The sequence below is a fragment of the Cercospora kikuchii genome (genome assembly GCF_019650295.1).
Source record: "Cercospora kikuchii DNA, contig_00002, whole genome shotgun sequence".
Classification (NCBI taxonomy): Eukaryota; Fungi; Ascomycota; class Dothideomycetes; order Mycosphaerellales; family Mycosphaerellaceae; genus Cercospora; species Cercospora kikuchii.
In genome coordinates this window covers 5365742-5393741 of record NW_025408583.1, presented here as the reverse complement: position 1 = coordinate 5393741, position 28000 = coordinate 5365742, and the positions used below count along the sequence as shown (strand labels likewise).

Sequence of the window (28000 nt, the reverse complement as noted above, 5' to 3'; positions counted from 1 at the left end):
GCGTGTGATTTTCCGTTCCCCATCTAGACTCCCTTCTGCCATCTACGCAGAAAAGGTCTGTTGTTGTTGTTGCTGGATGTTATCGCCATTCTGCGGCATGGCGAAGAACTCATCAAGCATATCCTTCACGGGCACATCCCAGACATCCGAAATGGCCTTTCTCTTTCTCGGGCTGAGCTCTCCCACGCTCTTTTGTGCTTCTCCACCCTCTTCATTAGCCCCTCCCATATTCACATCAGCTTCATCCGACACATTACTGTTATTCATCATCTCTTTGATTTGCATATACATGGGCAGCATCGTCTCTGAGACGCCCATACCTTGGCCATTGCCCCAAGGGTCCCAATTGCCCTCGTTCTCGACGCTGATCATGAAGCGCATGGTATCGCTCTGGCTGACGTCGCTGTTTTGTGATCCATCTGGCGTGAGCTCGGGTGAAGAGTCGGTCAAACCGGGCTCGTCCACGCGCCGCCAGCTTGAGAGATCGCCATCGACGGGTTGCCAGTTCTCGCGAGCCATTTCTTCAATGCTCTCCAGGGTCATCTGGTTGCCGAGTATGCCAAAGCTCTCGAATAGCTCAGTGTCCATATCGTTTAGACCAACGTCGAAGACATTGTCGTCAACGATAATGGGCAAATCCGTGACAGGCTCGGCGATCGATAGCGGCAGATCGAGCTTCTGTGCCATCGCCTCGCGCATCGTCTGTTCCTTCTCCGCCTCTTTGGCTTTCTCGTTCTCAGCATCGAGTTCTGCCTGCTTCTTGGCAAGTTTCTGCTTGACTGAGGCGGGAATGATGTTCCTACGAACCTGCTCCAACTCTTGCTTGGTGAGCTCGTCCTCCTTGAGGTCCTTGGCAGTGAGACGGGGCTTCGCGAGAGGAGCAGCCTTAGCGGCCTGCGCGTTTGGTTTCGCATTCGCGTTGCCATCTTTGTCAACATCAAGCGCTTTAGTGGCGTTCTCGAGGAAGAACCCGAGCGGGTCGTCGACGGGCTGGTGCTGAGCCTTGTCATGCTCGTTGAGCTGAGCCTCAGTGTCGAAACCGCGGAGAGAGTGTTCACAAGATGAGTCCTTGCATTTGAATCTCCTCGACTCAGCCTCACGTTCCATGTCAGCTTTGAGCTGTTGCTGCGTCTTCTTGATCTGCTCCGGACTCTGCTGGCCCTTGCCACTGCCAAGTGCAGGACTGGCATTTGCATTCGCTGGAGTGGTCGCTTGCGCTGCAGGCGTGGACACTTGACTGCCAGGTTGGTTGGGCTTGCGTTTCTTTTGCGGCGGAAACTTGAGCTTGTCTTGTGTGAGGCCTGGCTGATCTTGAGCGTACATTGGTACACCAGGACTCTGCGCCGACCAGTCGAACTTCTTGTCATCAGTTGGTGCGGGCGGTGCGCGAGCATGAGAAGGCTTGCGCGCGTGTCCTTGTTGCGAAGGCGCAGCTGCCATAGGCGGAGCCTGTGATTGCTGGTCCTTGCCAGCGGCTCCTTTCTGTGCCTGTATGCGGAGTTGCAGCTGTTTGAACTCGTTCATGTAGCCGCTGACGGCCCTCTCCATCTCTTGCAGCTGCTGTTGCGTCAAAGAGTAGTAGTCTCGCATGGTCGCTTGTTCGTCCTTGACATTTTGCTGAAGTAGCAACTTCGCTCGAATGATATCCCGCAATGGGGCCTCCAGACCCCAAGTCATAGCCATCGGGAAAGTCGTCGACATTTGGAAGATCGGCTTGTACAGCCTCTGAAGGGCCGCCTTGACCTTCTCCTGGCTCTGCGGGTCCATGTTGACTGGCGGACCCTTTGGAGTGGTGCTTTGAATCTCTTTCATAATGTTTGTCAGCCGCAGGCTGGCTTCCTGTTGAGACATGGCAGGTGCAGGTGCAGCACCGCCGACGCCGCCCTGTGCCTTGCGAAGAGCGTCCAGCTGAGCTTGGCGCTTTTGCATGAACGCAGCCCTCTGCTCGGGTGGCATCTGCGCGAGCTGCTCGCGTGTTGGCCCTTGCTGTTGGGACTGCGATGCTTGCATTGGTGGCGCTTGCGGAGCCTGCTGCTGCAAGGCTGGATTGCTGACCTCGACGACATCGTCGCTGCCTGGCTTTTGGCCTTGCATAGGCCCAGCTTGAGGTGGACGTTGCTGTGCTTGTCCGCCATTCGGCATGTTCGCCTGTTGTGGTCGGGGTATTTGTGGAGTTGCACCGGGCGGTTTCTGTCCCTGCTGAGCACGCTGCGCATTTCGCATCTCTGAAATCTTCTGGCGAACAATGATGGTCCTGATCATGTCGTCGTTCATCTGCTGTGTTTTCGGTGCGTGCATGTTACGGAACCTCGCAATCTCGTCGGGCGAGATCATACGCATCATCTGCGCTTGCACCTGTGGAGGTACGCCTTGTTGTCCGGGATCACCACCTGCTTGAGGAGCTTGCATCATCGGTGCAGGAGGCACCATCTGAGCCGGAGGAGCTTGCGATGCGCCCATCGAAGGCTGCTGTGGCATGTTGTTGACTTGCGGCTGCTGCTGACCATTTTGTGCTTCTTGTGACCGGCGCTGCTGGGTGATGAAAGCTTGCAAGGCACTGTTAATCTCTTGCGCATTCGCCGAATACCATTGCTGCTGCAACTGTCCCACGCGCTCCATGGTCTGCTGTGGGACCACGGAGCTGTTTTGTACGACGTGTTGCTTCAGATCGCCCCATTTCTGTACCTGTGGCGGCACCGAGATGGAGAGTGCGGTGAGGACTTGACGCGGGAATGGTTTCTGATCCATGATTTGCTGCCTCAGCCTCAAGATCTGTTGCTGCTGCGCGTTGCGCTGCATCATTGCTTGAGGATTCATCTGCATGTTGGGTTGATTCTGAGGCGGTTGCCCATTGAAGCCACCCATCGCATTGCCCATTTGCTGCTGCATCATATTCGCGTTCTGCTGGGCATTCTGCTGCGGCATGCCTGGCATGCCTGGCTGATTCATCTGTCCTGGCTGACCCATGCCATTTGGTTGCTTGATGATGTTCATCTTTGCCAGCATCATGGCCATGTCGTTTGGTGGCATGCGCACGAGCTTGTCCCGCAATGCAGGAGGCACACGTGACAGGATGTCCTGCAAGTTTTGCGGGATCATCTGCTGACCGGGCTGGTTCTGCTGTTGGTTCTGGTTGAGCATATTCTGATGATGTTGCATGAGCTGATTTGCGTTTGGTGCCATCGGCTGTTGTCGATTTGGCTGCGGTGTGCCAGGCGTCGCCTGCCCGGGTGGAACCATAGGTCTGTTGAGCATCGACATGGCTGGGCTGGGTGCTTGGCCGCCAGCGCCACCATTGAATGCATTCGGTGCATGCAGTCCGCCAGGCTGCCCGGTCAGCTGGTTCTGTTGTTGCTGCTGTTGCTGTTGCATGCGTGCTGCTTGCATGGCCTGCTGTTGCGCCATCAGCTGCTTTTGCATGCGCTCTCGCTGTTGCGCAGTCTGTTGTTGCTGGAAGAAGGCGGCTTGCTGTGGGTTGACGGCGTTGTTTCCACCTTGCCCGCCCTGGTTGCCGAGCATCTGTGGATTGATCCCCTGGTTACCCATTCCCATATTGAAGTTGCTGTTATTATTGCTGGCGGGCACGACCTGCTCGCCGGCATCCTGTAGCTTCATGGCGGTGGCCTGCTGTCCAAGAATGCCAGAAACGTCGAAGTTCTGACCGCCCGTTTGCGAAGGCGGTCGCTGCTGAGTGTTGTTGTTATTATTGTTGTTCATCTGCATGTTCATGTTGTTGCCGTTTTGCTGCATCCCGGGGTTCTGTTGTGCTCCCATCTGCTGTTTGCGTTGGTCGAAGAGTTCCTGAGCCTTCTTCATGCAAAAAGTGAGGACCGGGTCACGCTTTTGCTGTTGGCAGATATTTCTCTGCGCGTCACTCATCTGTGCCAGGAGCTGGGCCCGCATGGTTCGCTTCTGCTCCTCGGGCATCTTTTCGAACATTTGCCGCGCACGTGCCAAAACTGCCGGGTGAAGCACCTGGTTCGGTTGCCCTGGGCCCATATTTGGCGCCTGCTGCTGCTGGCCGGACTGGTTCATGTTGTTTTGCTGGGGCTGTTGTCCCTGCTGTGATGGTTGACGCCCTTGGCTCGACATCTGCAGTGCCGAGGGATCAAGAGTGCCTGTCTGACCTGGCATGGGTGACGGCTGCATTGGGCGCGACAGCTGTGCTGGAAACATGGGGTTGTTCTGGCCGTTCATCTGGTTCTGCTGTTGGCCCATGGCGTTGTTCGGGAAGCCCATGCCGTTCATGCCATTCATGCCGTTCATGGCGTTGACGTTTTGCATGTTCTGCATATTCGGCATGTTGGGCATCCCACCCATCATGTTGCCGGGTCGCATCATGCCGTTGTTGCCACCCATCTGATTCGGCATCATGCCTGCTGCGCCCAGCGGGAGAGTGCCGGCTTGTTGATCGCGCCGCTGGCGGATCTCGCGCATCTTCTGATCCATCCGCTCGACGTACTGTTCCTTGTTGCTTGAGTCTTCAAAGGTGCGCGATTCCCATTTCTGTGCGATGGCCAGGCACATGGAGGTGTCGGCGTTGATGAGTCGGAGTTGGCTGACGCTGTGGACGAGTCAGTCATGTAGGTGAGGCGGCGGTGGTGAACGGGAAGTGGTCGAGTGGACGTAGCAGACAAAGAGCGGTCGTGCAAGTGTGGGGTCAAGTGGTGAGTGTGTGGACGGCTGGCTGCGTCTGTGACTGGCACACGCCAACAGCACGACCGTGTCTTGCCCCAGTTGGCTGGCTGGTTGGTCGGAGAGATGGAGGGAGGGAAGGGTAGGGTCAGACGAGGGTGCACTTACAGCTGCATTATCCGACTCGCGCGGTCTTGTATAGAGTGCGCTTGCTGCCAGGCGCCGATAAATTTCGAGGCGTCGCCATTCCTCAGTTCCTGCATGATCTTTGCGAAGATCTGCTGCTGCACATTGCCATTCTGCGGGCGCTGCATGCCGCCAGCGCCGCCCATCTGGTTCATGCCGTTCGGCGCCATCATGTTTGGCTGTTCCATCGTTGCTGGACTCGCAGCGCAGCCCGCCGTCAAGGCTCGAGGGCGTGGTCGGAGTCGTCGTCAGTCGGCATTCGGTGGGGGAGGGATTCGTTGCGCGTCGCGGTGTCAAGTGCGAGTGTGTCTGTGCGATGGAGAGCAAAGTGTCGTCTGCCGTCTGTAATCGGGCGCGAGGCAGGCCGGGCGTAGAGGGCGGCGGTGCTTGGATGGAGGCAACCAGTGGGTAGTGCGAGAAGGGCGCAGTACACAGCTCGGTCGCACCGGTCACAGGGCGAAGTTGCGTTGCGTTGCGGTCAAGTCGAAAGGCTCGCAGTCGAATGTGTCCTCGCGGTAGTGGAGCCGTAGGTTGTCAGCTTCCCAGCAAGAGCGTCCCCGTGAAATCGAAACAATGCGATGCGGGTGGTGGGTAGGTGGTGATTGTATTGTCGGTATTGTCGATATTGTCGCCGTTCCGCTGCGCCCGCTGTCCACACTCCGTCCCGCAGTAGTGACAGCAGCAGCAGTGACAAGAGCGCAGGCGGGCAACGGACAACGACCGTCCAGGTCTGCTGCCACGACAGGCGCCGCAGCGAGAGGGTGTGTGTTCGTGGTCGGCAAGGTTTGGCGGATGGTGGTTTGGCACTAGTCGAGCCTAGTCGGCGCACCCATGCAGTACGCCCAGCACCACCGCCCGTTGCTTTTGCTGCTCTACAATTGCGACGGGAGAAAAGACGGGCGCGACAGTGGACAATACAGCAAACCCACGATCCGTCTGCCTCGCTGTTCTCGCTTCAGCAGCGCATCAACGCCGCCCGTCCTCGAGCAGAGAGCGTCGAGCAGGTCATGCACGCCTGGCGATCCTGGCAAGCGCTAACGCTGGCTGCCGTTGATGTCCAGCGGGCGTTTATAGAGGCGCCGATGATTCTGGCACATGGAACACGCCCACCTCGCTGCACCGCTACGACTCAGTCCACGCACTTTGACACACATCCGCCCGCAGTCTGCTGTTCTTCACGCGCACTCTCCGCACCTCGTCACAACCATCACAGCTTGAACTGAACTTCACCATACTACAGACGGGCGAGTTGGAAAACGTCACACGTCTCGCCAGAGTCGCGGGTATGCAAGGGTTCGATGGCTTGACCAGGGTTCGCGAAATCATCCCAAGGATATTGCAGCAACCAAGTCAGCTGTCGAATACCCCGTCGCCGCTGCCTCTCTCAACATGGCACTTTCGTCCCCATCGCACACCACAATCCCTCCTCACTGAGCTCGCCGTCTCGGTGCCCGAAGACTGCACCTCGTTGCAACTGTTCCGCTGCCACTGCTTCACTACGCATCGTGATGAGGCTGCCCGATTGCGATACTGCGGGGCGCATGATTGGCTGCACGGCAAATCAGCCCGCTTTGCATAGGCGTACCGTTGGTAAGACGCAGCAACAGAGAGGCATGAGCACGCTCGAAATAGGCATAGGCTCCCACTGCCTGACTGACATGTGGTTCGTGGCTGACCGCTTTTGATCACTATCGACTGCCAGCGAACATATCGAGCGATGCTCGTCGGATGAACTGGAAGTCGGTGGAGCGTACCGTGCGCCTCCTCCCACAGAACGACGACAAACACAGCAGAGCGCGGCCGCTTTCACGTTGCATGTGGTAAGGTGGTCTGGAAATCTCATGAAGCACTACTCTCTCAAGTCAACTTCCCAAGACCTGCGGCTCGTGAACGACTATTCTTGGCATATCCTGAGCACCACCCAATTTAGAGTGGGCACAGGGTTGACCACAGCGGAAGCTGGCTCGCGAGCAGGCAGTCTGTTCGGCGTCATGACTGTTGGTCTCGCACTAAGCTACAACTACACCCCTCACTCACCCCTTCACTGCAATATTTTTAAACTCCTTCGTGATATTCGTTATGGCTTCCTCCACAGGCAACCGTTCCATTGAACTGGCACCAAAAAAGCCATGTATTCCGTCAACTCTCTCCAACACATATCTTGCATCTTCAGGCTTCGCAATGGGGCCTCCATGGTACAATACGATTATATCAGGGTTAACCTTGATTGCCGCATCGCGAATACCCTGAATTAGTTTCACGCAGTCGTCTAGACTCTTGCCGGTCTTGGCACCAATGCTGCCTGAACTGGTGAGGCCCATATGCGCGACGAGAATACTGAGATGGTGTTAGCTGATGTCGTGGTTGGTTGCGAAGAAGAGAGGGAGTACTGACTCTGCACCTGCTTGCGCCATCTTCGTCGCGTCATCCTCGTTAAACACATACGGCGTTGTCAACATGTCCAACTCATGCGCAATCCGAATCGCCTCAACCTCCAAATCATACCCCATCCCCGTCTCCTCGAGATTCTCTCGAAACGTCCCATCGATCAACCCCACTGTCGGGAAATTCTGAACACCTTTCTCACACAACTCGTCAGCACAACTTCACAACTCAGAATTCCTCCCCAAAGCACATCAGAGCATCCCTCAACACATACCCGCAAGCCCCAACCCCTTCAACTCCCTCATAAACCTCTCCATATCCTTAAACGGATCCGTCCCGCACACGCCCGCAATCACAGGCGTATGCTTCACAATCGGTAGAACTTCTTTCGCCATATCAACGACCACATCATTGGCATTGGAATATGGCATTAATCCTGCCAGAGAACCTCTCCCCGCCATACGAAATCTTCCAGAATTGTAGATGATGATCAAATCACCGCCGCCGGCTTCGATGAATTTGGCGCTGAGGCCGATGCCTAGACAAATGTTTGGTAAGTTGAATGTTCTGATCGCTTTCAACGCAATTGATGATTTGTGATTGATATGACGAACCGGCGCCTGCACCGACTATAGGTTTTCCATTTTGGATTTGTTTTCGGAAAGCTTCGAGGATGGATTTTCGGTCTGTGGGAGGACTCATTGTGGGCAATGGGTAGAGGCACAAGCGCGAAGAGCTTTCCAGGTCTTGTGGACGTGTGCTTTGCCTTCTTGCGATAACAACGACACGAATTTTGTCGGTCTGGGTTGAAGCTCGAGCAGTGAAGCACTGTGACGCAATGCTTCAAGGTGCAGGTGGCTCAGCTTCAAGTTCCTGGTTGCCTCCTCCGCACTTTCGCTCGAGCAGGAGAACACAAACAAGCAAGAGCGAGCACTATTGGACGAGAGTTGGAAATTGACAAGTCCGAGGTGAGAGTCGGCTCACTGCGAATATCTTACTCGTCGCAAAGTTCAAGAACCACAAGATGCCTCACATAGTCTTACTGGGAACTTGCGATGTACGGATGCTTGTCCCCAAGCTCTATGGATACTGACATTGCTCATAGACAAAACTCGAAGAGCTGTTATTTTTGCGTTCGCAGATTCTCGAGCAAGGCAGTTCGACGAAGATAACATTTGTCGATGTCGGACGATCACCTACCAAACATGAAGCTATCACCATTACACAAGATACTTTGACGACAAAGTACCAGCCCGCCGAAAATCAAGATGTAGCAAGCTTGTCCAGAGGAGAAGTGATCAAATACATGATCACATGTGCATCCAACTGGCTTCGCGAAGCATATGAACAAGGCCTCGACAATCCCAAGCAAGCCATCCACGGTATCGTCAGCGCCGGAGGCACAGGCGGGACATCTCTCGCAGCAGGCGTCATGCGCGAAAACATCCCAATCGGGTTCCCCAAACTCATCGTCAGCACCGCAGCATCAGGCGACACAGGTCCCATCGTCGGCGAAAGCGATATAACTCTCACCTACTCCGTCGTCGACATCGCAGGCACAAACTCCCTCCTCAAACGCATCCTCTCCAACGCCGCCGGTTCAATCTACGGCATGGCATTAGCATACCAAAAATCCCTCCCTCCATACTCCACACCAACAACAGACTCCCAAAATCGTAAACTCCGCATCGGCCTCACCATGTTCGGCGTAACAACCCCCTGCGTCGATAAAATCCGCTCCTACCTCGAATCCTCCCATCAAATCGAATGCTTCGTCTTCCACTGCACCGGCCACGGCGGAAAAGCCATGGAGCGCCTAATCGAGCAAGGAGACCTCGACGCAGTTCTCGACATCACCACAACAGAAATCTGCGATCACTTAGCCGGAGGTGTAATGAGTGCAGGACCTCATCGTCTCGAAGCAGCTCTGCAAGCTGGGATTCCGTATGTTATTTCTTTAGGAGCGACGGATATGGTGAATTTTGGACCTAAAGCTACTGTTCCCGAGAGGTATGCGGATAGGTTATTGTATGAGCATAATCCGACTGTGACGTTGATGAGGACGAGTGTGGAAGAGTGTAGAGCTATTGGGGAGTTTATTGTGGAGAAGGTGAAGGGTTTTGCGAAGAAGAAGGAGAATGTTAAGGTTGTGTTGCCGTTGGGTGGTGTGAGTATGATTGCTACGCCTGGAGGACCTTTCTACGATGAGGAAGCTGATAAGGCGATTTTTGGCGCTGTGAGAGCGGGGTTGAAGGGAAGTGGAGTGGAAGTTGTGGAGGACGAAAGAGCTATCAACGACGAAAGATTCGCGGTTGATATTGCCAAGAGGCTGGTTGGGTTGATGAATTTGTGAGGATTTGTTGATGCAGTATGTCCGGGCCGGAGCTTGTGAAACTTGACGAGAGGAGAAAGCCACACTGACAAAGGGATTTTTCAGCCGCGCGACAAGAAATGCCCGAGAGGCGTTTCGCTTAGAGTGGGATTACATAACCTTACTAAATGGCCAAGACGACGCCACAGAAATCCTTCGAGACGGACGATCGTCACCAGCCGACGGCCACCGATCGTCACACTACTGGCCAAGATGTGTTGTGTCAGCAGCTTGCAGGAGTTCCAAAGCCGAAGACCGACGAACTCTCTGTGTTGTACCTGCATTGGAAGTGCGGGCGAAGGTCTAAGTGGTGTTCTGGGTGTGTTGACGAAAAGGAAGCGCTTGTGGCTTGCAGCTTAGCTCGCAGGAGCTCCATCTCCAGAGGGAGCTGTTGCTTGTCTAAGCCGGAGGAAGCTCAGCAGGCCGAGCATAGCTCTAGGGAACCGAGATTGATGAGCTAGCTTGCAGTTTGGGGCTACACGGGAATGGCTACAAGATGGGATGAATATAAGTATGGACTTTGCGCTCATACCTGGACTCATCCTCAGCACAGAAACAACAAGATTCAACTAAGCTAGCCAGACAATAACATATCAAGATCCCAACCATAACCAAGAAGAACAATAACCGCAACCACAACATCTCAACAACCAGCACAATGTCTTCGACCTCAGACAAGAAACTCCTCGTCATCTTCGGCGCAACAGGAAACCAAGGCGGCTCCGTCATCGACCTTGTGCTTTCTACTCAAGACCTTTCCTCCAAATACTCCCTCCGCGGCATAACCCGCTCAACTAGCAGCCCCAAAGCCCAATCCCTCACCTCCAAAGGCGTAGAAATGGTCTCCGCCGACCTCAACGACCCCGCCTCCCTTGAATCCGCCCTCAAAGACGCCTACGGGGTCTACGGCATAACCGATTTCTGGTCTCTCATGTCCAAAGAAAAAGAAATAACCCAAGGCAAAGCCATTTTCTCCGCAGCCCAATCCTCCAACATCAAACACCTCGTTTTCTCTGCCCTTCCCCACGCCGAAAAACTAACGAACGGAGAACTCAAGCATGTGGAACATTTCGATTCGAAGGCGATTGTGAAGGAGTATATTGAGGAGAACAAAAAATCCACCGGAATGATCGCCTCATATTTCATGCCCGCCATGTTCCTCCAAGAAGCTCACAAACAAATCCGACCCAACCCTCAAAATAACAATAAACCCACCATTGCCCTCCCTTTTCCAGATGAAAACATCGCGTGGCCGATGATCGACGTCAACGCGGATACAGGAAAATACGTCATGGGACTCTTCGAAGGCGGAGAATCCGCCGATGGAGTCAGCGTGAATGGTGTAAGCACATGGACGACTCCGAAGGAATTCGTGGCGGCTGTGAGTAAGAGTGTTGGAAAAGAAGTCGATTTTGTGCCGTTGCCGATGGAGGTGTTTGAGGGGTTTTTGCCGGATGCGGTGAAGAAGGAGTTGGGGGAGATGATGGATTTGATTGGGAGATGGAGTTATTTTGGGAAGGGACAGGAGAAGGAGCAGGAGAGGAGTGATGAGTGGTTGGTGAAGGGGACGAAGAAGGTTGGGTTGGAGGAGTGGGTTGGGAAGACGAAGTTTGAGATTTGAGGTATCGATGAAGCTAATGCAGTGACTGGGTGCATGAAGTGAAATGTAGAGCAGAAGATTAGCAACAGAAACGGATAACGACGTACTACTACTTCTTTCTTTGCCTTCAATCGCTGCATCCGTGCGATTCAAATTGGACAATACTTCAAAAACCTTGAGCTGTTCATTGCAGACACATTCATCGTAGATTTAGTATGGTATATTCACAATTTACTTTTCGTAACTTCATCAATCATTGAGAGAGGCCTCTTCATCTTTAAAATCACAACCGTGCTTTCACACCCAATGTGTCTACTGGCCCTGATCTCTCCAAAATCCACTGGCTTACATCCTTCGCATAAGTCTTCTTATCGTCCCCAGGCTCCGCATGCAATTTATGATACCACCCCTCATAAACCCTCAACTCCTTATCCTCCACATCCTTCAATCCCTTGAACCACTTCTCACAAGCCTCAAAACTCAAAACCTGATCCCCCGTCCCAAACCCCACCCACAACCTCGTCTTCCCACCCTCTCCCTGTCCCTCCTTCAAGTGAACCTCCTTCGCCTCCTCCAACAACCTCGCCCTCTCCAACATAGCAGCCAAACACTCCAAAGTCCCCGTATCATGATTCAACTCGTCCGCAACCCACTCTTTCACAACCTCCGGATCGCGACACATCTTTGTCGCATCCAGTTCTTGGACCATTTGCTTCCTAGGCAGCAATTTGCTAACCCATTTCCCTACTACTTCTGTGACTTTCCATGGTTTTGCAGCAGGATGTAATGCGATGAAAGGCGCTTCACATAAATAGCCTCGAATCCGAGCTTTTGTTTCTGGTGCTCCCCAGCCGGGCCCGCGGGAAGAGGCGTAGTAGAGGACTTCGCCGCCGCCCATGCTGTGGCCCATCAGGAAGAGTGGGATATCGGATTCGGAAGATATGGAAAGGACATGTTGAATGAATGATTCGAGATCGGAGAGGATGCGGTCGGTGTTTCCTGTGTTGCCTCTTTCGGAGGGCGAGGATGCGACGTTTTGACCCCAGCCGCGTTGGTCGTAGGCGTAGACTTTTATGCCTTGGAGGGCGAGGCTTGGGAAGAAGTCGCCGTAGAAATTGCAGTGGTCGCTGAAGCCGTGGAGGAAGATGAGACGGGCTTTGAGAGGGGTGGTGGTGGAAGACCAGGTGCGGGTGTAAAGGGAGATGTTGTCGGAGGTGAGGAATGTGCCTTCGGTGGCGGTTACGTCGGGATGTGTGGCAGTGGACATGGTGGAGGTGTTAATGCGAGGAGAGAAGTGAGAAGGTAGGTGCGTGGAAGTAGAGTGGTGTGAGACGCGACTTCGCATCCTCGGCCAATGTGGGGCTTTCACATGCAACGTGAATTCCATCAGGGTAGAATTATAGTAACGGTCGAGCGATTCTCACGCGGAATAGAACTCCATTTCAATGCTAATGTATGAATCTAGACAGCATCTCAGAAGGAACCCAAACTCAAATAATTCGAACATGCCGGCGCTCGCTAGCATTGAAGAGATGCTCCTGATCCTTAGTATTGGTCTGATAATTACCGATTCTGGTGAAACTGCCAACACGGTCTTTCGACTCCTGCAGTAGAAGCCCGAAGGAATTGGAGCGAACCGCTAGATGATCGTTGAGGCGTCGGTACACGGGAAGAGCATATACTCTTACATATCTAGAGATGGTCACCTCGTCGTGGCGGTGCGCTCCGCCCCATCCTACTGTAACTCCGACTTTGAATGACGAGTCTACAGAGCCATCAGACTTCAGTGGAACGTCGTTGAAATCCATGCCGAGTCCTGGGCGATGGACATCCCTCGATAAACGTGCGGCGAGAGCGACGACTTTGCCAATCTTGCGATCGGTGGTAGCCATCATTGCATTCGCCCCCTCACCCCAAAGTCTAAACGGCGCCAGATGACCATGTAACACGATCTCTCCGTTGGCGATTTGGCCATACGGATTCTGGGCGTCAACTAGATCGATATGCACCGAAATGCAGTCGCATAGGGTAACAGCGGGAAAGTCGTTATATGCTGTCACACGCCCATCAATCGAAAGCCACGACCAAGTTGGGGCGCGGTACTGTGATGCTCTTTTAGTGCTACCATACTGGTCCACGTTCCACAAGAGGCATGCGGGCAATTGAGATCGCCAGAATCCTGCCACGTATTCTTCATTGAGTTGCTCAGCATACCAGCGTGCTATGCCTGCAATGGCCATAGTCCTGTCATTGCGATTTGTAAGCTTGCACGCCGAATAAGTTTTGACAAGATTGCGCCAGTGTGTAGGCCCGGCGCGAGGCACCAATCTGGGTACCAGACGCCGTTCGACATTCACAGGCAGGTCGCCCGGAAATGTTTCGCAAAATGACATGCATCTGCAATGATAGTGGATCTGCTCGGCGCCTAAGAAGAGAATCCTGGTAGCTAAGTGGATTTCCTGGAGGACCCAAGCCCTTCTCATGAGGGGGTTATCTTTGACATCTTCCCAGCCTAGATTGTCCCTAACGATGATCCAGTTCAGTTGCACAGGATTGTCCATTTCGCCAGAATTCACATAGTCCCACGAAACTCGAACGGATGCTGCTCGTATCAGTGAAGTATCACGGTTGCTCAAGCTGGTCTGTAAATCCCGTGAAGCACCGGACAGAGCGATGTTTAATTCAGCGCCACGATATATGTTATACATCGCTCCCGCTTCCCGGCGCCAGTCCAGAATGGAATCTTGCTCGATACAAAGCGAATCGATCCACACATAACTGATGTTCATAGACTCTGCGATGGCAATAGCCTCTTGGTAGCTCTGGGGCAAGTCAGTGGTCGCGATGCCGGATTTGAGTCTAGCAATGGTGGTCGATTCAAGCTTAGGTAATTCGGCATGACCCCAACGGTGCGAAACTGTGCAGTATACGAGGTTGGAAGTGCTCTGCAAATCAGCAGTTGCAATCAGCCGGACGAAAGGCCTCGAGCTGTCCGGTTCCAACAGCAGTAAGCGGGTGGGGATGTATGGGCGGGCGTGCGAGGCACATGAATCATGCTGTACTTTACATTTTCGAAGCCATGGCGTTAGCAACGAGTTCAGTCGTTGACGACTGTACTGCACGGGAGGATCCCAGTCTCCCATGGCTCTTGCAATGCGGTCTAACCTCTGTCAGTTAGAGTCTCAACACGGCCTCTTGCTTAGTCACTAGTTACCATTGCATTGATAGGCATGAAATAGCATCCTCAGATCGCCCAACTGCAAAGCAAGGTACCCTAGGGTCTCGTGCACACGGACTACGCAGAGTTTCAGGCTGCTTTTCCCATCAGATTGTCCCTCTCGGGACATCAGTCGCTGTTCTCCATTTCGAATGTAAAATGAGCATATGTAGCACCCGCCCCTCGCTGCCTCTCTTAATCCTTGCCAAGTGCTATGATGCTCGAACCGAGATCCCGATGCCGGAACCTTTTCGCCACGGAACGGCTGCTGGCATTTCTCGCATAGAGTAGTCTTCGGCTTGGTCGACATCTTGAAGGTGGTGGTGAATTGTAGAAGTCGAAGCCCACGGAGCGAAATATAACCTTGTGTGGAAGCGGGCAGTGCAACGCACGCTCCTGCAGCCTCTACTGCTGCGCCCAGCTTTGAGGTCAGCTGGACTTGATGACTGTATCGAATGCGTGCGCGGAGCAATTGGCCTTTTGGTCGTCGTCGCTCTGTGACTTATGTGCAAAAGTGTGCCCTAATCTTTGAAGTTTGTGCTGCCATCGTGGAGCAGAATGTTAACGAACAGCATCATCGCTTTGATCTTCACGCTGCGGGGCGTCGTTTCAGAATGTTTCCGACGCTTCGTTGCACTGCATATACTGTAGTACCTTCATGCAGTGGGCCTTGCGGCCTGCTTCTCATACTCGCTAGGCCTGATTAGGGCCCGAAATTTGTCGCGTCCTTCATCATTCAAATCCCCGCCGCCGTTGAACTTGAGATCATTCTCCCAAGCCGCTTTGGCCATTTCAAAGATCGCCTTTTGCCGCTCTTCAGTAGAGCTGCTGTACGTCGTTAACACAATACTTTTCAGGTCCGCAAGCGTCAAAGACGTCATATCGATGGTAGAAATGATCGAAGTAATCGCCACCATGTTCTTCGCATATTGTTGTAGCCCCTTTGATCTTAAGTTATAGGAGTGGATATCAATATCAACGCGTAGCAAAGCACCCGAGCTGGTGGCGATGAGCGCGTAAGTGTGCTTCGATGAGACTTCAGCGGAGTCATTGAGTGCGTTGGAGAGTGCATTGGCAATGATATCGGTGAGTCTGACACGATCAGCAGATGGTCCAGAAAGTACGACGAAGTCCCTACATACCCATCCAGGATCTGACCCTTGATCATGTTGCCTGCGACGCGCTTGATGCCGGAGACGATCTGGTCGTTGTTCGGCGATGCATCCGCAACAATGGATTGTGACCTCATCAACATTTTGAGCATAGGTGCATGGTCACCAGCTGTTTCTGTAGTAGCTTTGGCCCAGACAGCATCGTTTCGGCTCTCGCCCAGTGCACGAAATGCGCTCAATGATTCTATTGCTTGCTGCCCGGAGTCATGCGTGCTGTCAATTGACTTGATTACGTTGGAAAGTGCTGCACCCATGGCGATCGAGCTCTGCAGGGTGTTGAAGAAGAATACAGTTGAGGAAGATCAGCGTCCTGAATTGTTTGCGACTGGATGTCATATAGCTCGAAGCTGCTGCAAGCTCCGCTTGGAGCTGACAGAGTCGTGAACGCCACTCGCATGGCATATTAGTACCAGACGCGTGTGTGACCACCGCTATGGCTGTTCAACGCAGTCGTTGTCATGCAAGCCTTGGCTCACCTAGGGCTGTATCTGGTTACTATCACGATGGAAGTGGTCTAGACGCTGCAGCTAAAGCTCGCGAGGGCGCCCGCCGAGCGTCATTGGAGCGCGTCTGCGATTGTGCAGCAAAATCGTGGCACACATAATGTAGCCGTCGTGCTCTAAGACTTCGGAGCTGCCGGGTGGCTGGCTTGGACATCTCGTTAGTGCCATCACAGGCAGAGTATGGCCGTGTGGTGAATGTGTCAAAGCTGTTCATCAGCATGCCTCTCACTAATCCCCTTTATCGTCCGAAGTGACATGGAGTTCAGCTCAATCGCGCTGCTCATGTTTCAGCTCCGCCTTTAGATATGCCACCAAACCGCTGGCGCGCTCGCCATCCGATGCAAGGTCGGAGAAGAGGATGGGCGGTTCGATGCGGCACTTCTCAATGTCGACCGGCAGTATATCGCGCGCAACAGGACTAACTGGGGAGCGGCCGCACCACAAACCGCATCCCAAGCTTGAGTAGACTCCAATATGATATAGATGTGGTGATAGGAGTACCAGAAGCTCTTTTCGCCGTGACTTGAGATAGCCGGCAAGGTGCAGTCGTCCAGAATGTCCAGATGTGGGTCTCGCACGAATCGCGCAACAACATCTCTCGCCAGCCACCGACTTTCCTGCCGTCGTCTGATCGTCAAGCGGAAAAAGAAAGTCCATCACAACCTTTGACATCGCCTGAAGCCATGTCGTGGAGCGTCGTGATTGGATTCGGCGCTAATGAAGAGTAGAAATTCACGAGGTTGGGTCGCGCGTTCGCAATGCTTGCTGACATCCTTTTCCCCTCCTCACATCATCTCCCGGTCACCGCGCATTTCTATACCGTCTTGCTCCACTTCTCTTTCTTTGCAGATTGCGCACCAGCGCGTGTGAGCTCAGAAGACATACCTCACCAGCTACAGCATCGCAGTAGAATAAAAGCAAGGCATCGCCCAAAATGGTGACAACACGCAGCGGAGAATCGACCGACGATGGTACTCCCTCAAAGCCCGTAACTCGCTCCTCCGCAACGCGCACAACGACCGCATCGCCAACACCGCCCGCTTCTCCTACAACCCGCTCTCGAGCAACCAAATCTCCCGCGCCAACATCCTCCTCCTCTCGCACCACCCGCTCCTCCACATCCTCAGGATCATGGTCCCACACGCCCTCAAACCTCACCCTCCTCTGGCTCGCCATCTCTCTTCCCCTCGTAATCTGGGACGCCGGCTACGTTCTTCTCCGCCCCCATAGCATGCCAGGCGGCTACCTCCACAGCCCCTTCTGGAAACCCTACGCGCTCTACGCCGAAATCGACTACGTCTACGGGTTCCCGGCACTCGCGCAAAAGAATGGTTGGACGGCGACGCAGACGTGGTTCAATGTTTTTGAGACAATTGGATATGCGGTGTACTTATATTGGGTTTTCACATTTGGTGTGAGAGATGGGGGTGAGGGACGAGGTGCACCTGGGAAGAGGGAGGTGAGGGAGTTGGAGAAGGCTGCTGGTGCTGGAGGCTTTTTGGAGGGATTGGTGGAGAGGAGAGTATTGGATGGGAAGTTGGCTGGGAAGGCGGTGGTGTTGGGATTCAGTGTGGCCAGTTTGACGTTCTTCAAGACGGTCATGTATTGTGAGTCTTCGTCTTTCTTTCCTTCGTTGCTACCGATTCGGGCAGCACGCCTCATTTATTTATCTTGTACATGAAGCTAACATGTATGCTTTTGCAGGGGTCCTCGAATATTTCAACGAATTCTCGAACATTGGACACAATGACTGGGGGACTTTGATTCTCATGTGGATCATCCCCAACGGAGCCTGGCTGATCGGACCAAGTTACATGATGTATGTCTTTGGCGCCGAGCTTCTAGAAGGGCTTGAGATTGCTGCAGAAGGTTCGTCGAGGAAGACGAAGTAGCAGCCTTACGATCTGTTTATATGCGTAATGAAATGAAGTGTTCTCAATGTGCTTTCGCAAAGAGTGAATATGACTTTGATCTGCAGCCGAAGAAATATGCACAACATTTGTGTATGCGAATGCCTTGTCTCAACGACACTTCAATCGTTGAATAGTCACAGCTCACAGATTCGTATAACACTCCAACAGGCATGATGAAAGACGGCTCATGCCAAGCAAGGCTCCTCCCGCAAGAAACAAGGCATTTGCACCTTCCTGTTCCTTCTTCGCAGCTCCACAAGCTCCCCATGAGTTCTCCTCTTTGCCAGTCCGCCAGTTCCACTTCCCCAGCCACGCGATCCGATGCATCAGCGATCCTGACGACGAACTCTCTTCTCCGCGTCTAGCAAGATGCGGTCGCCGCTAGCACCGTTCTTGCTTCCAGAAGCGAATGCGTGCAATGCAAGGTTGTTCGCTTCTCTGGGCACACGTCGTTTCTCTGCGGGATGGACGGGAACGAACAATCAATGGTTCTTGACTCCTCTCGTGCCTAATAGGATAAATCAGACGTCACGCTGTGCAGTGTCTCTCTGTCGTTCACACAGGTGGGACGGAGAGTTAGGTCTCTTTGATTCATCTCTACTCACGGACTGCTGGGTTCTACGACTGTTCTGGAAGATATTCGAAGACGCCACACCAGCGACTCAACTCTCCTGCTCACTGGTCAAAACTGTGTCAAAGGCTGCATAGCGGCTTGGGACACGGCACACCGACGTGGCCGCGACGGTGGGACATCAGGCCACTATGGAGAGGCATACTTCTAGTTCGGCCTTTGCGCTGTTCTTGCTTGCAACGAATGCATTGCGATGCGTTTCGGCGGCGCCGGCAGAAACTGGTTCTGGAGATACGGCTGCGGAGCTATTATCTTGTGGGGAGGCGTATTACTATGCATCGAAGGTATCATCGCCTGTGCTGCATCATGTGGTTGATTTGCAGGCCGTGGAGCTTGCGGGATCGCCAAGTTGTCAAAAGGACTCAGAACTGACGAGCATGTCATAGTATACGTGCTACGATGGCGACTTCCTGTGTCCGATCCTCAACGGTGAGCCCACACTGCGATGTGGACCAGACTGCTATCTTCCTGAGAATTACTCTTGCAGCGAAGGCAAGCTGGTCTATCCTCCTACTGGTGGTTCAGAACCTGGAACAAATCCCGGCTCGGGAGGAGACGATGAAGATGCTTGCACGAAGCCACCTACAACTCAGCAGCTGAGTGATCCGCCATATGAGAATTACTTCTACTCTGATTGCCATTCAGCCACGCAGGTTGTCGTCACAAGCCCACTCGACACGTCGAATCTCACTGTCATTGGACCCAGACTTCTTGTTGCATGGCCCGCGGGCAACTCTGGTGCTGTGGCTTTCTTCCGTCCTGCTGACGGACGTGTCAATGGATCTCTATCTATTGGACTCTCTGGAGTCGATAGTGCAGCAGGTTTCGAGTATCTCCAGGGAGTTTACGAGCAGCCTGCTCAAGACTCGTTGTCTGACTTACCCATGGTCGGTGTGAGGGCGGTATTCAACTTGAACACTTCCGCAACGCTTTCTGTGGCGATTCTAGGCAGTATCCGCAACATTCGAGACTTCACAGAAGGGCCTTCACTTCTGTATCCGATCATTCAAGATGCAATCGAGTACAACCAGATCGAAGATGGTGGTGTCGAGATTTCCAGGCTTTGGCTTGATAACGTAACGACCACTTCCATGTCTTTCACGCCACTTCCTGGAGTCGGAGAGATTACCATCAACAATGGCACGCTTGAAATGCCAGCAGGAGGCTACGCTTTCGTTGCCAAGTTCGATTATCCTCAGCTTCAGCAGCTTGATGGAAGTGAAGTTCTGAACGAGCAGTCTCAGAGCTTGATCCAGGAAGAGGCCGCCCGCGTCACTTCTTTGACCTTCTTGTCATACTCTCAAAAGCTACTAGCTGGAGCATGGAGGTTCTTAACGTATTTTGGCCGCGATAGTATGATTGCGACCCTGCTGATGCAAGACATCTTATCGGAAGGTGAAGGCGGTGCCATCGAAGCTGTTATTGGCGCTGTTCTGGAACGACTCAATCGTACTTCTGGAGTTGTCTGCCACGAAGAGACAATTGGCGACTATGCTACATATCTCAACATTCAAAGAAATGAAACTAGCACTGCGCCTGGGTGCACATACCTGATGGTCGATACTGATTACTTTTTGACACCACTCATGGAGAACTACTTCCTCAACACCGATATTGGTCGAGGGCGAACTCAAGGATTCCTGAGCACTGAATCAACACTAGACTTTGGAAATGCTGGATTAACATATGGCGAGCTTGCACTCATCAATGCTAGGGCGGTCATGGAGAAGACTGCAGCATTTGCTCAAGAAGGCGGCCAGACGCAGGAGAACCTGATCCACCTGGAAGAAGATGAAGTTGTTGGTCAATGGCGAGACAGCACGTACGGTATTGGTGGAGGTCGCATCCCATACGACGTGAACACTGCTCTCGTGCCAGCTGCGCTGAGATCCATCTCCGCTCTTTCAGCTGCAGGCTGGTTCCAAGAATACCCCGACTGGGCTGAACTCGCAGCACAATACGCTCAAGTCTGGGAGGACAACACCCTCCAATTCTTCGAAGTAGTCGTCCCAGCCTCCGAAGCCCGCCAACTCGTCGACTCTTACACCGAATCATCAGGCTACGGCTTCCCTTCTCAATCCAACCTCATAACCTCCGACGTCGTCTATCACGGCCTCGCCCTCGAAGGAAACAACAACCAACCCCTCGTCAAAGTAATGAACACCGACGACTGTTTCCGCCACTTCCTAACCAACACCACAAACCAAACCCAACTCACCTCCTTCCTCAACCAATCCGCAACCAACATCCGCACGCCCTTCCCCGTCGGCCTCCTAACACCCGTCTCCCTCGTAGTCGCAAACCCAGCCTACGGCGGCGACCCAGTCTACGCCGCAAATTTCACAAACAACGCATACCACGGCACCGTAATCTGGTCCTGGCAACTCGCCATGATGGCAGCCGGGTTTCAAAGACAACTAGGTCGTTGCAGCCCCTCCTCCAACAACGAAACTATCCCAGAGTTCTGTTCCAACGAAGCAGTCTACGCGAATATCAAAGGAGCATACAATGATCTCTGGGATAACATTGAAGCGAACGAACAATATCTAAACTCTGAAGTTTGGAGTTGGGTCATCAGAGACGGAGAATTTGTGTTTGAGCCGCTGGGGGCTTTGCCGCCTCCTGCTGGGCAGAATCCTACTGTGAGTCCTTTCTTCTTCTTTTTCTCATCAGTTTTGTTCTCTCTCATGTTTCTGGGGCGATTCGCTAAAGTTTCGATTTCAGGAGAGTAATATCCGCCAATTGTGGTCTTTGACGTTCATTGCTGTGAAGAGGGACGAGGCGTTGAGATGAAATAAACATGACGGTGATGGGAGGGAGGAGGAGGAGGAGGAGGAGGAGGAGAATGACAATGAATCAAGTAGAGATATGCTATAATTTGTGACTGCGAAAGTCCGACAGGTTCAAGTATACAATCAGACGACAGTAGCAGTAATGCAACGAAAAATTCCTTGAACTTTTCCAAATAAAATCCTTTTGCCGGGTATCTCAAAAACTACAAAGTCATCATATCGCTCACTCTCTCAGCCCTCCTGCCCATCAATCGTGTACATTTTCAAAGAGTCGTAATGGTACATAAATCTTTTTTGATCAAAACCCAGCTGGTGGTTAGTAGTCACAGTCAGTTCCGTTCTGTCCTTCTCTTCTGGTTCATCCTCCTCTTCTGTATTTCTTCCTCTTTTAATACACAACAACATCTACAACAGCAACAGCGTCAAACAACCTCCATCGTTGCCGAGCAATCTTTCTATTCCAACATTTCTTTTCATTTACAATCGCGTCGAGATCAATACGAACTCTCCACGCGATAACTCGTCTCATGATGAATAATCATCTGATCCGAATCATCACTCCTCTTCCGACTCCCATAAGGATCAATCTGACTCTTCTTCCGACTCGCCTGTGTCAAAGAACTCGTCGGCGCATCTCCTCGCACATGTACACTATACTCCAACGCCCTCTCAGGACGTAACCTCGGCCCCCCACCAGGCGCGCCATTCGTATCGCGATCCGCCTGCGACGCATAAGATTTATTCATCGACCGTAATTGCACACTCTGATTTTGCGATCTGGATTCGGATGCTGAAGCCGTGGTGTTGCCGTACATTGTCATCAAACCTCTCGACATGAAAGCCCAGAGGAAAGAGCGGAGGCAAGGGAAAGAGGCGGAGATGAGGCTGAAGCCGAGGGAGACTTCTTGCCAGGCGATTGTGGGGGCGATGTCGATGGGGTCGTTGGAGTTGGTTTTGAGGAAGTCGAAGTAGGTGGAGGTTGTGGCGATGCTGAAGCCTATGACGATGAGGCGGAACATGTAGACGAAGATGACGATGCGCTTTTTGCTGGCTTTGAGTTGGTTTTTGCTGATGAACCAGACGGGCATGGCGAGGATGATGAGTTCGGTTAGGCCGTCGAAGGCGGTTATGATGGTCCAGCGGGCGGTCTGTTGGGTTGGGGTTAGTGATTGATTTTAGATTCGATCGATATGGGTATGGGCATACATTGAAGTCACAAACCGCATTCACGCTTGGGGTCAAGCTGTCTGCTGGACGACATCCTGCAGAACTGAGGAGTACTCCGAGGACTCCATATATGATTGTCGCGGCGTAGGAAACGCCAAAGAAGACACTCTCCTTGTAGATATCGCCAGCGAAGATTCGGCGGGTGAAGACGAGGATGGAGAGCTTCGCGAGGCAGTGGGCAACGAATCCTGGTATGCGCGACCCGAAATACATCTGTGTATCCACACGTTAGCGAAAGCTCGCATGATCACCGCAGCGATTCTTGGTTCTTTTCTGCATGATTCCCCACACATGGTGAAGAATGACGCTGTTTCAAGATCGCAAATCGCATACCTTTGCAGCGACATTGAGCTGATCGCGTGAGATGGCAATGGAGGCTACACCCACTCCACTTGTAAATGCTTGGAATAAGAAACCCCAATGTACAATGGCGGACAAGTAGCCGCCGCTGAGGATCAGATCATCCCACCAGAGCAAGTCCCATTTTCCAGTGAAGCGGGCGGCCAGACAGAGCAGACTGTAGATGAGCGAGAGGAAGCTGGCTACCCACAGCCAGGCTCGCGTATCGGTTGCAGTGGCAGTCGCAAAGCCGGAATCCATCGCGCGGATATCGGCTCCAAGGCCCGCATGGACGAAGGGAGAGCGCAGTCGCAGGAGCGGTGGCAGGGGTCGACGGGCAGGAGGAAGGGTGGAGAGAGGCAGAGAGGATGGAGGGTCGGTTAGCAATATCCAGCAATAGTAGCACCACCACCGCCAACGACACGACGTCGACAACGACGTGAAACGGGACGGTAGCGAGGATGTCAGTAATAATGGATAAGCGAAGGAGCGGGCGGGAATCGTCGTCAAGATAGCTGGCAGGTGTGTGAGGTTCTCGTCGCGGTGGGAGTTGGGCGATCCATCCACGCAGCATGCAGGAGGTGCTGCAGGTGATGGTCTACTACTGCTCAACTCTGCAACTCTGCCCTGCGCTGCTCGCCGCTGCTATCGCTGCTCAGTATGGCGACCACGCTGCATCTGTCGCTGCGCCCATTACACTTTCGCCCGGCTCGCCCATCGTGATAGGGTTGATGGCGGACGATGCGCCATTGACGGAAAGTCGTCTTGCGCAGCTCCGGATCTGCAGCGTGAGCCGGTCTTCGGCCTCAGCAGAGAGTGGAAATGTCATGTCCAACGAATGGGAGGCCCTTTGACGAGTGCTTGGCGCAGACTGTCCATCGGGCCACCTCGGTCGTGTACCTCACTTCTACCACGAACCCCTTCCACTCACCCACACGCATGCGGCTTGGTTCACTGCCGATCCTCTTGCAAAATGGAGCTCAGAGTGCACCCGGCCGCCATCTAGCCTCTCACGCCTGCCGAAGCCTCTTCTGCACTCTGCTGCACTCGCCCCGCGCGCCTTTGCCATCCTGCTCTGCCGCCTCGCAGCCCTGGGCTTATGTGGCGTCTGCTCCAAACAATATGCGCGGCTCGAGCTTGCAGTACCACTCCTGCGGTGCGACGAGTGACTGACAGCTGTCCATGCCGTGCGCGGGCGCACAACGGGTCAGACGACGAAGACAATCGTATTATACACGAGGTGGAAATTGTCGGCGACCAAAATTTTATTCAATATCCATGCAGCTGAAACGCCGCTAGAAGCGTGCTCAACAGCTTCCACTTCCACCAGCCAGATATACTTTGCGCGAGTCGGAAGCGATATGCTCAGAACCAATAATGCGCCATCCCGGATAGGTTGCTACAGATTCCACCATTTGGGAACCGGCTCGTTCGCGCCAAGCCAGCGCAAGTCCTCAGGCCCGTTGTCCCCAAGCAGCGCGCATACAGTAGCTGGAGAGCTAGGAACCCGGTTCACTGCATGTATTTCCAGCTCGCCGGAATGTCAGGCTCGAGCACTATGCAGTGTGCAGTAGTGGCCGGCAATGTTCCCAGGCGAAGACGCGAACAGCCGCGGCGCCGTTCACGCCTGCAGTAGCACCACTCGTGCACCGGAAACGTTTCGAAGCCAAGCGCGGCCGTCGAGTCTGAGCAGCGCTGCTCAGGCGTGATTCCGTGCACCTGCCGCGTGCGGTTTGTCATGTGGCGAGCTTGGAAGTGCGCGAGAGGCACGGAGATATCGTGGCAATCCCTGGCATCTGCGTGGCAGCTCTCGCATGGCAGAGGAAGGAGCCCGCGGCCATGCCACTACTCAGGTGGGTCATTCGAAGCTTCCCTCTTTTCGGAAGGAGCGCGCGGTCGACGTTGCATGCTGTGCTGTGCCTTTAGAGCTTGACTTGGTCCCTGCTTGTCGGCTATCGTGAGAGGCGGGAACTTTTGCGATCTCTGTCCACCACCTGTGTTCCTCTTCTTCCTTTGCTTCGCGGATAGCATTGCCTCTCTATCTCCCTTATCCTTTCCCTGCCCGCCTGTCCCGGTCGCGGCGACAGCATTCTTTTCAAGATGCAGAACGTACCGTTGGATAATATGTCAAAGGAACATGCCTTTGCAGAAAGAGATGTGGATCTGGATGCGGACAGCGATGTCCAGCAGGTCCAGGCCAGGAATTACGACCCGCATAATGGTGCGCAGGCAGACAACAATGCAAATGCGACAAGAAGGTGTATTGACTGTGGTGTACAGACCAGCGGGATATGCGAAGATTGGGCAAGAAGCAAGAGTTGAAGGTAATGCGCCTACACATATGGGGAGAACTTCCAGAACTGACATGTATCAGCGTCGATTCCGATTCTTCTCCGTCGTTGGGTTCGTGGTCGTCCTCGGTCTCACATGGGAGTTCTCTCTCACCACACTGGTCTTCAATCTGGGTAATGGTGGAACAGCTGGCGCAATATGGCTGGTGCTTGTCGTCTGCTCCTGCATGTTCTTCGTCATGTTGTCAATGGCTGAATTGGCCTCGATGGCACCTACATCAGGTGGACAATATCATTGTACGCATTCCTGGGAAAGGCGACTATTCGAGCTTTGAAACTAATTCTGGCAGGGGTATCCGAGTTCTCACCTCCGCATCTGCAACGACCACTATCATACGCTGTCGGCTGGCTTTGCGCGCTTGGATGGCAATGCGCTATGCCTACAGTCGCTTATATTGGTGGCCAACAAGTCCTTGCGCTCATCGTCATTGCGACCGACGGAAGTTACGTGATCCAAGGATGGCACGCGTCGCTCATGACCATGGCATTCGTGTTGTCGGCCATCTCTTTCAACACGTTCGCCATCGGAAAACTCCCGGTTCTCGAAGGTCTTGCCGTTGTCCTCCACGTCTTTGGTTTCTTCGCCTTTGTCGTCATCATGTGGGTGATGGGACCACGCGCCGATGCCAAACTCACCTTTACCGATTTCACAAACGCCAACGAATGGAGCAGCGTTGGTCTGGCCACGATGATTGGAATGGTCGGCCCCGTTACCACTTACCTTGGAGCTGACAGCGCTGTCCATCTTGCCGAGGAACTCAAGGATGCCAGCTACGTTCTCCCTCGAGCCATGTTCTCCGCGGCCATCATCAACTACATCTCTGGCTTCGTCATGACGGTGACTTTCATGTTCAATCTGGGCAATCTTGACGAAATTCTCGAAGCAACCAGTGGTCAACCGTGGGTCTCAGCAATCTACGCTATTACCGGATCCAAGGCTGGCACTATCGTCCTGATCGTTGTCATGACTGTCATGGTGAGTACAAACCACCAAATCTGACCACTTACCCTCCACTAACTCTGCTCAACAGTACTTCTTTTGCGCAGTCAACCAAGTCACCACCTCCTCCCGACAAGTCTTCGCCTTCGCACGCGACAAGGGCCTCCCCTTCCACCAATTCCTCTCCCGCGTCCGTCCCGACTCCGGTGTCCCAGCCAACTCCGTCTACGTCACCTTGATCTTCACCTGCCTCCTCTCCCTCATCATCATCGGATCCACGGTAGCCTTCAACATCATCCTCTCCGTCTCCGCTACAGGCCTCTTCACATCCTACCTCACAGTCATCGCCACCGTCCTAGCGAAACGAATCCGAGGAGAGAAATTCCCCGCATCGAAATTCAGTCTTGGGAAATGGGGCGCTCTGGTGAATGTTATCGCCATTTGCTTCTTGATTGTTGCGTATATTTTCTTGTTCTTCCCTGCGGCGCCGAGACCGGATCCTGCGGCTATGAATTGGGCGATTCTTGTGTAAGTCTTCCTCACCTCCACCTCCCTCCTTCCTCATAATTCTACTGCAGAGCGCAAATACTGATGTGTGACTGTTTTCAGATACGGCGTCGTCGTCATCTTCGCTTTCGCATGGTATTTCATTCGCGGACGACACGAGTACGACGGGCCTGTCAGCTATGTGCGAAAGGATGTTCTATAGAATGGACGAACAGCAAAAATTTGTACTGTTTCTCCGCCGTTGTTATTGCTTAGAGTTCCAGGGGTGTGATCGAAAAATGATAGGATAGGATGGGATAGATGACGATGATGTCGAAGCGAAGGATACCCCCTCTGGATGGAATCAATTGTACAGATCATTCTCACAGAACCTTTTTTTTTTCTTTTTTGCATTGTCAGTCTTTTTGCCGCCGGCCGGATTCCCTTCAACAAATGGCTTCTTCAATTTCGAGAAAATTATCGGACTATTTATCCTCAGATTGTTCCCGTCGGTCGTCTTCCAGCTCCAGATCGTTCCCGAAATTCGCTTATTGCGCGTAGGCAAGGAAATGGCCAGGTCCGATGCTCTGCTCTGCTCTGCTCTGTGGGCAGACGAGAGTTAAGGATGTTTATGAAAAAAAGGAAAAAAGAAAGACGACGATGCGAGAGGAAAGATCCGAAGAGGTTGGCGTTTCAAAAGGCAAGTATTGTCGAGTTGTGTAGTCGGCAGGTCGGATCGTAAGGCGTATAGCGCAGTAGAAGTAGAGGCGATAGGTAGGAACCAACCGAGTTGATTGTGTTAGTTAGTTACAGGTTGCATCTCACTCCTGAGATGGGGCATCAGCTTAGTCATGTGACCTAACGTCACATGACCTATGTCACCTAATATGCTGTCCCAAAGTGTCTCTCAGAATGTCCAACTGGACTGCACTTTCCAACACTCCCACTCAGGCCAGATGGTCTTCTGCCTGCTTTCTTGCATTCAAATCCATCCCCAAGTTATGATGAGTCATTGGGTGCTGTGGTCACATGGTTGGAGCTGTGTACCCAATCTATCTTGGTTCAATTCCATGGCCTGGTATCGTGGTATAGGCGAGCCCAGAAGGTTATCCTCTCTGGGGGTTTCCCCTTACCATTTTGCTTTTCTTCCAGTCCTTTCTTCTGAGCCATATATGGATCACCAGACTCTGATTACTCATCAAGTGTGGCAAGCCACTTCTCCCATGGTGCAACTCCTGGGCTTGGTATTCCG

The 28000-nt window shown here is 53.1% G+C and overlaps 11 protein-coding genes across 12 annotated transcripts; 5 read left to right on the top strand and 6 right to left on the bottom strand.

Moving 5' to 3' along the window:
• Positions 1 to 42: 42 nt before the first annotated feature.
• Positions 43 to 5009, bottom strand: CKM354_000433800 (uncharacterized protein; the record flags this gene model as incomplete). Its single annotated transcript, XM_044799573.1, has 2 exons — positions 43 to 4564; positions 4804 to 5009. The coding sequence occupies 2 exons, from the start codon at positions 5007 to 5009 to the stop codon at positions 43 to 45; spliced, it is 4728 nt and encodes a 1575-aa protein (XP_044655508.1).
• A 1845-nt stretch (positions 5010 to 6854) lies between these two features.
• Positions 6855 to 7908, bottom strand: CKM354_000433700 (uncharacterized protein; the record flags this gene model as incomplete). Its single annotated transcript, XM_044799572.1, has 4 exons — positions 6855 to 7158; positions 7216 to 7399; positions 7481 to 7744; positions 7821 to 7908. The coding sequence occupies 4 exons, from the start codon at positions 7906 to 7908 to the stop codon at positions 6855 to 6857; spliced, it is 840 nt and encodes a 279-aa protein (XP_044655507.1).
• A 322-nt stretch (positions 7909 to 8230) lies between these two features.
• CKM354_000433600 (uncharacterized protein) lies at positions 8231 to 9559 on the top strand (the record flags this gene model as incomplete). Its single annotated transcript, XM_044799571.1, has 2 exons — positions 8231 to 8263; positions 8312 to 9559. 2 exons carry the CDS (start codon positions 8231 to 8233, stop codon positions 9557 to 9559), a joined length of 1281 nt encoding a protein of 426 aa, XP_044655506.1.
• A 676-nt stretch (positions 9560 to 10235) lies between these two features.
• On the top strand, positions 10236 to 11198 carry CKM354_000433500 (uncharacterized protein; the record flags this gene model as incomplete). Its single annotated transcript, XM_044799570.1, has 1 exon — positions 10236 to 11198. The coding sequence occupies one exon, from the start codon at positions 10236 to 10238 to the stop codon at positions 11196 to 11198; it is 963 nt and encodes a 320-aa protein (XP_044655505.1).
• Positions 11199 to 11460: 262 nt separating this feature from the next.
• On the bottom strand, positions 11461 to 12444 carry CKM354_000433400 (acylglycerol lipase; the record flags this gene model as incomplete). Its single annotated transcript, XM_044799569.1, has 1 exon — positions 11461 to 12444. One exon carries the CDS (start codon positions 12442 to 12444, stop codon positions 11461 to 11463), a length of 984 nt encoding a protein of 327 aa, XP_044655504.1.
• A 223-nt stretch (positions 12445 to 12667) lies between these two features.
• Positions 12668 to 14704, bottom strand: CKM354_000433300 (uncharacterized protein; the record flags this gene model as incomplete). The annotated part of the gene is made up of 2 exons (XM_044799568.1): positions 12668 to 14337; positions 14392 to 14704. The coding sequence occupies 2 exons, from the start codon at positions 14702 to 14704 to the stop codon at positions 12668 to 12670; spliced, it is 1983 nt and encodes a 660-aa protein (XP_044655503.1).
• Positions 14705 to 15050: 346 nt separating this feature from the next.
• On the bottom strand, positions 15051 to 15820 carry CKM354_000433200 (uncharacterized protein; the record flags this gene model as incomplete). The annotated part of the gene is made up of 2 exons (XM_044799567.1): positions 15051 to 15486; positions 15537 to 15820. The coding sequence occupies 2 exons, from the start codon at positions 15818 to 15820 to the stop codon at positions 15051 to 15053; spliced, it is 720 nt and encodes a 239-aa protein (XP_044655502.1).
• A 1183-nt stretch (positions 15821 to 17003) lies between these two features.
• CKM354_000433100 (uncharacterized protein) lies at positions 17004 to 17961 on the top strand (the record flags this gene model as incomplete). The annotated part of the gene is made up of 2 exons (XM_044799566.1): positions 17004 to 17676; positions 17774 to 17961. 2 exons carry the CDS (start codon positions 17004 to 17006, stop codon positions 17959 to 17961), a joined length of 861 nt encoding a protein of 286 aa, XP_044655501.1.
• A 783-nt stretch (positions 17962 to 18744) lies between these two features.
• CKM354_000433000 (uncharacterized protein) lies at positions 18745 to 21406 on the top strand (the record flags this gene model as incomplete). Its single annotated transcript, XM_044799565.1, has 3 exons — positions 18745 to 18897; positions 19000 to 21255; positions 21338 to 21406. The coding sequence occupies 3 exons, from the start codon at positions 18745 to 18747 to the stop codon at positions 21404 to 21406; spliced, it is 2478 nt and encodes an 825-aa protein (XP_044655500.1).
• A 493-nt stretch (positions 21407 to 21899) lies between these two features.
• CKM354_000432900 (uncharacterized protein) lies at positions 21900 to 23232 on the bottom strand (the record flags this gene model as incomplete). Of its 2 annotated transcripts, none has more annotated exons than XM_044799564.1 (3): positions 21900 to 22553; positions 22612 to 22845; positions 22966 to 23232. In XM_044799564.1, 3 exons carry the CDS (start codon positions 23230 to 23232, stop codon positions 21900 to 21902), a joined length of 1155 nt encoding a protein of 384 aa, XP_044655499.1. The 2 variants fall into 2 exon arrangements, with proteins under 2 accessions (XP_044655499.1, XP_044655498.1); XM_044799563.1 differs by having other exon boundaries at positions 22627 to 22845.
• Positions 23233 to 25095: 1863 nt separating this feature from the next.
• Positions 25096 to 26971, top strand: CKM354_000432800 (uncharacterized protein; the record flags this gene model as incomplete). The annotated part of the gene is made up of 6 exons (XM_044799562.1): positions 25096 to 25192; positions 25252 to 25295; positions 25346 to 25559; positions 25613 to 26298; positions 26354 to 26790; positions 26872 to 26971. The coding sequence occupies 6 exons, from the start codon at positions 25096 to 25098 to the stop codon at positions 26969 to 26971; spliced, it is 1578 nt and encodes a 525-aa protein (XP_044655497.1).
• Between the last annotated feature and the right edge of the window lie 1029 nt (positions 26972 to 28000).